The sequence below is a fragment of the Cydia fagiglandana genome, chromosome 18, assembly GCF_963556715.1.
Source record: "Cydia fagiglandana chromosome 18, ilCydFagi1.1, whole genome shotgun sequence".
In the NCBI taxonomy this organism is placed as follows: Eukaryota; Metazoa; Arthropoda; class Insecta; order Lepidoptera; family Tortricidae; genus Cydia; species Cydia fagiglandana.
This window is the reverse complement of record NC_085949.1, coordinates 8,083,643-8,094,056: the sequence shown is the minus strand read 5'-3', so window position 1 is coordinate 8,094,056 and position 10,414 is coordinate 8,083,643. Positions and strand designations below refer to the sequence as shown.

At 38.4% G+C, this 10,414-nt stretch overlaps 1 protein-coding gene across 2 annotated transcripts; it reads right to left on the bottom strand.

Annotated features, from left to right (window-relative positions):
* Positions 1–165: 165 nt before the first annotated feature.
* On the bottom strand, positions 166–8,160 carry LOC134673666 (N-acetylneuraminate lyase-like). Of its 2 annotated transcripts, none has more exons than XM_063531678.1 (7): positions 8,089–8,160; positions 7,528–7,657; positions 5,268–5,410; positions 3,681–3,849; positions 2,254–2,387; positions 803–974; positions 166–330 (listed from the first exon to the last, which is right to left on the bottom strand). In XM_063531678.1, exons 1-7 carry the CDS (start codon positions 8,089–8,091, stop codon positions 173–175), a joined length of 909 nt encoding a protein of 302 aa, XP_063387748.1. In that variant the 5' UTR covers positions 8,092–8,160; the 3' UTR covers positions 166–172. The 2 variants fall into 2 exon arrangements, with proteins under 2 accessions (XP_063387748.1, XP_063387747.1); XM_063531677.1 differs by lacking the exon at positions 3,681–3,849 and adding an exon at positions 3,466–3,634.
* Positions 8,161–10,414: the final 2,254 nt, after the last annotated feature.

Below are 10,414 nucleotides of genomic sequence, written 5' to 3'. Positions count from 1 at the left end.
GTTAAATATTACTTCGGTTTATTTGTAAACAATCTTTATTTATACATTTTAAGATGTTTCGGAATAAATAAACATTTAGGGGATACCGTAGTAGTGCCTATTAAGGAGTACCATATTCAGAATGAAGGGTGAAATATATAATTGAAACTAAATGGTGTAAACTTCTTAACGCTTACGCATCATCCATTCGGCCAAAATTCAGTCTCCTGAGATTCTCCATAAGCTGACTCTCCTTCTGGTCATCGATACTGGCTAGCGGTCGACGAGGCGGCCCCACCTGGATCCCGGTTATCATCGGCATTGCGGCCTTCATGGTCGGAAGGAACTCGCCTGAAAATGCAAAAATATGTTATTTGGTCATTGGCGGATGATTGAAATACGGGGCTCCCGAGTTTTTCACATAGGTATTCTTGGTATAATTTTTTTTTTTACTGTTCTTATTTTTCTGTTGATTAATTTTTAGGAAAATTATAGTTAGAATAGATTAGTGAACAAATGATAATAGTGAAGTGAATTAGTAAACCATGAATGTATCATACAAACTTATTGTGGAAGACACAATTCTTCAGGGTAACAAAATTGATTGCTCTATGTTAAAGTCTTTCTTTATTCTCGTTTTTTTTTTGTTTTTTTTTGTGTGACTTTTCTTTCCTTTTCGTCTTGGGCGATGGGGATGCGGCCGAACGCGACACCAATCTTTTCATTAAAAAAAAACAGTCGCTGGGCACAGTGGACAGTGGTCACTATGACGGCTAAATTAATGTATACCTCTTATAAAGAAAATAATGAGCAAAGCCCTTACCTTGAGAAGATATAGCAGTGACCAGATTGTTTAGTTTCTCCTGGAGAGCCCTGGCTTTGACCACTTCACCACCTTTAACCGCGTCGATCACGCCCCTTACTAGTCTGGGAAACATGTTGGTCACCGTTGCGATGCTGGAGTCGTGGCCGAGCAAAACTGGTGGAGCCACAAGCTGTGGAAAAAAAAATGTATAGGCATAATTTTACCACTAAACAGTGATCAGTGTCGAGTAAAATAATGAACGGGTAAAACCAGTGGCGTCGCTAGCATGGGTGGCACCCGGTGCGGAAATTGTGGGTGTCACCCCAAAATTCAATCAAAATTGTAAAATATATTTAAAAAGAGTAATTGTAATTTTTGTTAAATAGCTCAGGATTTACTCCATCGCTTTCATTTTACGTATTTTTATAGGTGGCACTACTGATGTTCACCATCGGGTGTCACCCCTAGATGGGTGACACCCGGGGCGGAACGCCCCCGCCGCCTCCCCCCCCCTAGCTACGCCACTGGGTAAAACTATAGAAAAGATTAGTCGTAAACCTAAATTTATACATTTCATTGCACACCTCAGCGCGTTTCAAAACCTGCAGGCCTGCAGCAACAATAAGGTATTTAGTTTTAAGGATAATTGCCATACCCTACCAGGGTGCCATGCGATCTATGCGTGCCATTTTCCATTGTAACATCTATTGTATTAATACCATGCTTTGCAATAAACGATACTATACTATATTATACTATCACTAACGCAGGTATCTAGGCAAATGTATCTAAGTCTAAGCAGAATATCTAGAATTGAGAGGCTTCACACCTTTAAATTTCTTCTTAGGTTTACCTCTACTTACCTATAGGTAATATATATATATAAGTACGAAGATTTAATTTCCTGAAGAATTTTAATTTTACCAAAACATGTAATAATGTTCAATACCATGTTAGTTTTCGTACATGACAAGAAACTATGGAACTTAGAATACTTGTAGGGTGCATTGGGGTAATTTCGAAGGCGGAGTAATTTGGAAAATAGCTACTAAACTAGAAACACTTTCTACTGTAGTAACAGTATTACGCAACTTACGCAAGATGACGTGGCAAGCGTTGCAGTAGCGTAAGTGTTGCTAAAGTGCTAAGTACATAGTAAGTAATTAGGAAAGTGCTTCTGGTTTTATAAATATTTGCATTTTCTAAATTACCCCGCTTTAGAAATTAATCCCAAATGCACTTTATGTTTCTTAACTCTAACCAGGCCTGTCTCACTCCGCGATTTCGTCACTTTGCTACAAGTAGCTAAAAGTGCATCCGTTCGGCCCCAATTTTGGGGTTTGCCATAAGCCGCGCGTGGCGCTGTCGCCACCTAGCGGCCATATCTGTGCTGATCGAAACAGACGCGTTTTGTTAGAGAGTGAGTCTTCTGTACTTAGTACTATTATTTATTCTGTGCTCTAACTTACATGATTCCCATTGAATATTCTCTGGTCTTCTCCGAGTTGGTCAGAAACTTGTAGCGCCACTCCCAAATCTGCCTTCATTCCTTTGAAGTTAGGGATTCTTGCTGAAGCCAGTTTAAAGAATTCTGGCATGTTTACTGTGAAAGGAAAGAATAATCAGTATGTTTCGAATATTTAATAGATAGATATTATGAACATTAAAGCTGCCTGTTATGTTTTATTTTTCTTAGGAAACAGTTCAATTTCAAAGCACCTATATATATATATATATATATACTCGTACAACTGTTGTAATCGAACTCTTTGTACCCTAACCTTGTAAGGTCGAAAACGCGCGTGTAACTCTACCAGATTTGCAAGCAACCATAGGCTGCGGTGGTTGATTACTATCAGGCGATTCGAATGCTTGTTTGCCACCGCCGTGGTATAAATAAAGTACATACCTAATCAGCTATATCGGTAATCGACCGATATTTTGCCGTGTATGCTACAAGACTGCGACCAATTATTTTTTGTCATGATTCTGTTCGCTGTTCGCTTGGGGCTACCCGAGGTTTTCATCGATTTTTGACAAGTTTTAAATCGTATCTCCTTTTTTGTACTAGATAAAGTTACTCGTATAAGACAAACGGTTATCGGTGCTTCTATCTTTTATCTCCGGTTTTGTCCACCGAATTTTGCAAGAAATGAATAGGTAATATATACTTATTTTTTAAACATTGTCTAAAAAAACTCATTTTTCGTATCTTGTTTGCTGAGAAAGATCTTTAATGTACGAAATCTACATATTTGGATTCCTCTTTGACGTCTCTAAAATCGTGTTCAGGGTTTTAATATTAAACTAATTAACACAAAAGTTATGGCTACAAAACCAGTTTTTTAGCCTAAAATAGTTCAACTTTGATGACAAATTTCTTGAAGGCAATGAACTATTGAAGTAAACATGGGATACTATATTGCTTAAAGTCGTTGCTGTTAATATAATAAACTACAAAAATATTACAAAACTAAGGGATTCAGATCGAAGGTCATTGGCGTGGAGTAGCCCCTTATGCCTCCGCCTTATGGCTCCTCTACAGGATGGGCCAACGCCGGCCACTCCAAGGGACGCAGCCGTGTAGTAGAATGAGATAGCAATAACACTTGCTCCCTCTAACGCATAAATGCGTCCCTTGGAGTGGCCGGCGCTGGGCCATCGTGTAGAGGAGCCTTTACCGTCGACTCCGCTCATCATTGGGAAGTGGTAGTAGAGCAGGGGCAGCGAGGGAGCAGCGTTCGACACCGCATGCAGGTAGTCCACCAGGTGTTCCACGGTCTTCGGCTTGTAGTATATCTCCGGGAGCGTCATTATAGCGTCAGCTTCCAACTGCTCGGCGTATTGTGCCTATAGACTGAAGGAAGACGTTTAGTTTTGACTAGCCATGCCTTACCGTCGACCCCGCTCATCATTGGGAAGTGGTAGTAGAGCAGGGGCAGCGAGGGAGCAGCGCTCGACACCGCACGCAGGTAGTCCACCAGGTGTTCCACGGTCTTCGGCTTGTAGTATATCTCCGGGAGCGTCATTATAGCGTCAGCTTCCAATTGCTCAGCGTATTGTGCCTATAGACGTGAAGGAAGACGTTTAGTTTTGACTAGTCATGGCTGAACTCATTTTATTGTGACGCGCTGATATACAGGGTGAAATTTAAATCACTGGTCATATTCATTCCCGGCACTAGGTCACACTTAAGGAATCTATTTAGCGAAAAAAAAGAGTACACTTTTTTTTAATTTTCATTTTTCAATTTTTAAATATTTTCCACGAGTCGTGGTCACCCTATTACCACAAATGTAAACAAACCTAATAGTAGGTTTTAACAACAACATCAGCAAAACCCTTATCTGACCTTCACTAAACCTTATAATCGTTGCAATAGGGTCCACCCAGTTAGTGTTGGCGATGGTAGGCAGGTTTATCAATTTCGAGGGTAGTCTAAACTAAACTATTCCGCGCTAGAGGTAAACATAAATGATTAGTCACTCGTCACTCGCCAACCTTAAAATAATAATCGCGCGCGTACTAAGGTTAAAAAAATGTTTTCGAACCGGGAATATTACGAAGTGGTACGGTGTTATTTATTAAGTGGTGAGTGTTTACGTGGTGCACAAAGATTATACGAAATGGAATCCGTTCCACGCCTTCGCAGACAAGGATTGAATCCAAGAGTACCATCTCGTGGGACTTTCGTTAATTGCGTCGATTTTTAATCAAATGTACGTAACTTGATTAAATTTTTTAAATACGCCTGAATGCAAAGATTCCTGACCTAGTTTTTACTCATTGTTTTTAAGCCACGGACGTTTTGTTAATAATCATTAGTCAGAAATAACATTTTAGATTAAAAATGGGTTGCCTTTGCATTTTGACGGTTCTAAGCCCGTTAATATGAAAGGAAAAATTAGCAACTTATGTAGGTAATCTCGCTGCAATAGGGTTCATAATTGGTGACGCGATTGCAAACAGCGGGAGGGACGGGGTGTCAATGACCTTAACTGATAAGAGAGAAGCGGGTGTAGTGGGTAGTTGTCGGTTCACCATAACGTACGAGGTTTTTAGGACAACTTGATGATGAGTTATTTCGAAAAATATGTACTGAGCGGTATTAAAAGAAAAAACACGTGTTTAATATTTTTTCGAGTTCTTTCGGTTGTTTCAATTTGGCCAGTGAATTAAATTTCACCCTGTATATATGACGCGAATACAAAAGCATTATGTCAAAGCGATTTTAAAAAATTTCTTCTTCAGGATTAGAAATCTAGTGATCAATGTTAATGTGGGCGTATTTCGGTTAATATATCCTCCTAAGTCTCGATTTCCTTTTAAAAGGACAGTATCAAAGAGAACTCGGTTAAACTGGTTAACCCAGCGTCAAATTGTACTGGTAACCAATGTAACCATGGTAACTCCAGGTATAATGTGGTAACCCTGGGTTAATGGGATGGTGCAATAAGTGGCCCTGTGAACAGTTGTCGCTCACCATCTTGATGACGTCAGGCATGGGCACGCCACCGACTTGCATGATAATCTTCATACCCTCTGGTCTGGCTTTCACCCAGGCCTCGAGAAGAGCCTGACGTTCCTCCAAGCTCAGCGTGATGGATTCACCGGTGGTACCGCCCACTGGTGAGGTAAGGTCAGGTCAGGTAATGTGATTATGGTTGACAGTACGAGTATAGTGATTTGCAATAATATGTTATTCCATTGTTACTCTTCAAAAGCCGCAAAAATATGTGACTCGCTCTTATGGCTCTACAAATAAGATCGTGTCAGATATTTTGCGGCCTTCGTTGTGTAACATATTATTGTAGGTGACTTTACGAAAGCTCGGTGCTCAAGAAAACTTCAGGTACACGTTACACAAGGAATACGTATACCTACATCGGGGGGCACGGCAGTGCCCCCGCCAAGTCGAGCGCGAAGCAAACACTGCCGTACCATACCATCCTTTACTGGAACCATTTCGCCGCATTTTCAGGCCCCTATTTGAGAACCTCTGGATAAGACCAGAACGCAGAAATTTTGGTCATCCAGTAAGCTATAATCACATACTTAAAATCCAAAATTTCAAGTCTGTAGGTCATTTAGTTCCGAAGTTAAGCGAAAGCAAAGTTTCGCATTTATGAAACTCACTCATGATCATCAGAATAGAACTAGTACTTCCCATAAACTCAGAGAGCTGAAATTTGGTACAGAGTTAGGGTTTAATGGCCACATAAAAATATTGCAATATCAGTCACGTTTTAAAGATCTAAAAACTGCATAAGTAAGTTTGTAATCCCATATAAATATATGATATTACAAAGTTACTGTTGCAGTTCCTACAAATAGTAGGTAAAGTAAAGTAAAGGTACACTACGATGTACGATGTGAATATGAATGAAGATATGTTTAGTTATGATATGTGTTTACATAGTATGGGTATGAGTACCCGAAAAGAAGGACTGCCTACAAAAAGAGATGAGATCCCATCAAAAACATTACATGTAAAAAGGTGCAAGTCTCGCAACGCTTTTACTACAAAAAAGTTTTGAGATGTAATGTGAAACCAAGTCGGTTATTTTAATCAGTGCCAGGGGGTGTTAAAACCGTATCAATAAGATATCTTTAATTTGTAATACGTATAATGACTTGGCCATCGCACGGCTGCATAATGACAAAAGGATCATCGTCACCTATTAAAAATAATTCTAATTGAACATAACGCTAGCGCTAATTGCAGTTTGAGCATTACACATATTTACGGTACGGTACGAGTAAAGCATTATGTGCGATTGCCAAGTCATTATATGATGATTAGTGACGGATTACTGATTATTATTTAATTATTAGATTTAATGAATGGGCAATACGAAAAACTGTTGCTACTGTACAAGAATCAGAACGGGAAAAAAAGAAAAGAAAGATTTGTAATAATAAAAAAACTACTCCTAAAAAGAAAAAAAATGTGTTAAATAAGAAAATCTAATAAAATAAATCAATATGCCCACGTTTCTACAAAAATAAGTGAAATCCCACCAAAAACATTCTGTAAAAAACTAGCCAAGTCTCGATGGAGCTGCTTGTTTATCTCTAAAAAGTAATGAAATCTAGACAAAGTCGTGCCAAGTCTAAGGTTCCTTACTGCGATTTCTTTATTATTATAGTTAATGTTGTGTGACTTGGCCGTTGAAGGGTACACAAGGGTACAAAACCAGGTGCTCCATGACACCATTGCACCAATCTGCCATTGCACCAAAAAGAAGTGTTTGTTTCAGGCTCGCCCATACATAAGTATTATTGAAATACGCAGCTTTATCAAGCCTACAATTGACTGGTTATTGAATCAACGTTTTCCAAGTGGCAATTTTCCATCGTCAATGGGTAGCGGTTCTGGTGATTGGTGCAATGGTGTCATGGAGCACCTGGTTTTGTACCCTTGTGTACCCTTCAACGGCCAAGTCACACAACATTAACTATAATAATAAAGAAATCGCAGTAAGGAACCTTAGACTTGGCACGACTTTGTCTAGATTTCATTACTTTTTAGAGATAAACAAGCAGCTCCATCGAGACTTGGCTAGTTTTTTACAGAATGTTTTTGGTGGGATATAACTTACATAATTATGTAGCATTATTTAGATTGGACAGTGAACGAATAGCATCGGTTTTCTTATGGTTTCAAATGACCTAGCCAGTTTAATTGATTCGACCATTACTTATGACAATCTAGGTAGCTATAAATAATAAATATTTCATACCCAGAATTCCTTGCACACCATTCTCATGTAAGTAGTTGAAGTATTCCGGAATGACTGAGAAGTTGATGCATCCCGCATCGTCGATCGGCGTGAACACGGGCGCTATGACTCCCTTGATGTCGAAGGAAACCTGCACATGTGATGTTAGATATACTCATGGTATAATAAATAATAATATACTCCACCTGGTACTCTCTTCCCGTCTTATAGGTCACGTGACTGACACAAACTACGTCATCATGCGACAGCGCTATATGATCATATTAATATGCGATAGCACTAGGTATATAAAGTGGCAATGTTATTGTGACGTAGGCTTGTGTCACTCTGGGAAGAGAAGACCATGTTTTATTAGACTATGGATATACTTAATAACTTGTATCAAGATAATGCTCTAGTCATATAGTGGCCGTCTCCATATAAATACTACGACATCCAAATTTAATCGTATTATTACGTATGGAGACGGCCGCATATATATCCGCATTCGTGTGTGAAGTTCTCTAGACGATATTTATTTTCATGTTATAAAATCACCACAGAATAAATCAAATATCTTACCATTTTTCTAAAATATGCAAAGTATTAGAATAATTATGGCACAACTGATCTGACACAATGCCGAGAGAAAACTGGCGAAAATGATCTTGATCTCGCCAATATATTTATAATTGTGTTGGTTTAAACTTGATACGTTAAGCTAGGGTTGTCAATCACTTTGTAATGATAATGAACATTAGGTTCATTAAGCACCTGGTAATGAAGAAATTGGAAGTGCCGCACTCTTAATATAGACGCTGTTTAAACCATCATCTTATTGATGTGACAGGCCAATGATGATGAATGAAGAAATTGAATGGCAAACAGCGAGTGCAATATCAGGTTTTTTGGTTTTTTGAAAGAATATTCACGCTAAGTATATGGAGATTACTTTGCTTATTTTGTGTCATTTTCAAATTTCTTAATTAATTTTAATTTAGTTACCTAATGGTCTGTTTGCATGTATATATTTTTATTACCAAATATATCTAAATTAAATCTGTAAGATTGTAAATAATTACGTTAATTTCTAATTGATGTCAGCCCTGCGGTTATGCTTTAAATGGCTTTCTCTAATGACCGGACTAAACTAGTAGTGCATTTATTTAAAATATCCAGCAGCGACTAGTCTACTAATAGGTACATAATCATTTAGATAATTATTACAAAACATTGTACAAAAATGTTGTATAGTGCGTAATTTATTATGTTGCCATCTATTTAGTTTGATTGAACCTGTACCACAGATTATATAATAGTTCTTACGAACAGATACTTTTCTCTCAAACAAAACGCAAATACCTACCGATTTGATACCTACACAAAAATACAATGGAGTGACCTTCAACGCGCCGCTCCCCGCACCGCGCGCACCGGCACAACACTAGGGTTGCTGACGCTTAGAAATGATAAATATATAAATACCTACTTACTACTTAAACAGCGGAGTGAAATAAAAGGAAAGCTAAATCTTAAATTATACCTAATATTCCGATTATGCGTGTTTGCGAAATAGTCATTTTAAAAGGTCATATGTCCCTACAGTAACCGCAGTGTTTACGCCGTTTTATAAACCGCGCAATAATCCCAGCAAAAATTATTTTAAAACTTGGTGTAATTCAGTGTAATTTAAAACCAGATAGAGATTAATGTTACACAATAAAGAAAAATAATATAAACCCCATGAATACAGGTAATTAATTATAAGTTAACCAGAGCAAAAATGAGTAGGCACTTTCCGGTGTAAAGTTAACTTACTGTCGTTAAACTAAACATTTACCAAAATAAATTAAAAATATGCTACCTATTTCAAATAGATAAATATCTAAAACTATACATTTGTCATACATAATAAACATTACATGTTTAATTAAAGAAATTCAATAGTAGGTAGGTACCTACTACGTAGCTTGTAACTATCGTAAAAAATGACAGTGCGGCGCGCGGTGACGTGCGTACGTGAGCGCGTGGGCAACCAACTGGCTTGCTTGTCTACCGTGAACGGGAGCGGATTCGTAGGTATTAAACCGAGCTCGCGCGGAGAGTTCCATAGGCCTGCCTGTACTGTAGCAGGCGTGTCTCACTCCGCGATTTCGTCGCTTTGCTACAGATAGCTAAAAGTACATCCGTTCGACCCCAATTTTGGGGTTTGCCATAAGCCGCGCGTGGCGCTGTCGCTATCTAGCGGCCATATCTGTGCTGATCGTGACAGACGCGTTTTGTTAGAGAGTGAGTCTTCTGTACCTAGTACTATTGTTTATTCTGTGACTGTAGTAAGGCCCATCGTAAAGGTGTATCGCAATACCATTACCGAACACCGCACACAAATCGGTTTAATTCGTTTGGAAACTATGCTGCCACAGACAGATACATAGTATATGTTAAAAAGTTGCCCTCAGTGCTCCATTAAAAAAATCCTTTGGGATCATTCATTAATAACGTCACACGAATTTCTAGGTTTTTTGACCGCTCCCCCCTCCTTGTCACACTTGGTCACATTTTGCAAATCCCTCCCCACCTGGTGTGACGTCAGATTTTAGGCAATTTTGTTTTCAGGGCGTTTTCACTTTTAGGGACACCCCCCGTTTTTATGATGTCCCGCGTTTTCAAAATTTTTTTACTCCGTTACGTATAATTTTTTCCTGAGTTGAATAATTTATACCCATAGAACACATATTTAACTAATGGTTTCGTCTATAGTTTTAGTTAAGATAAGCATAATGTAATTATAATATATTTTTTAAACAGTTAAGACACCGGTTTTTAACGTGTCCCACCCTAACTTTAAGGTTTTGCAAATCACATCGTGCAATTTTTTTCTACTAAAGCTGTCGAGTTTAAATGTTAC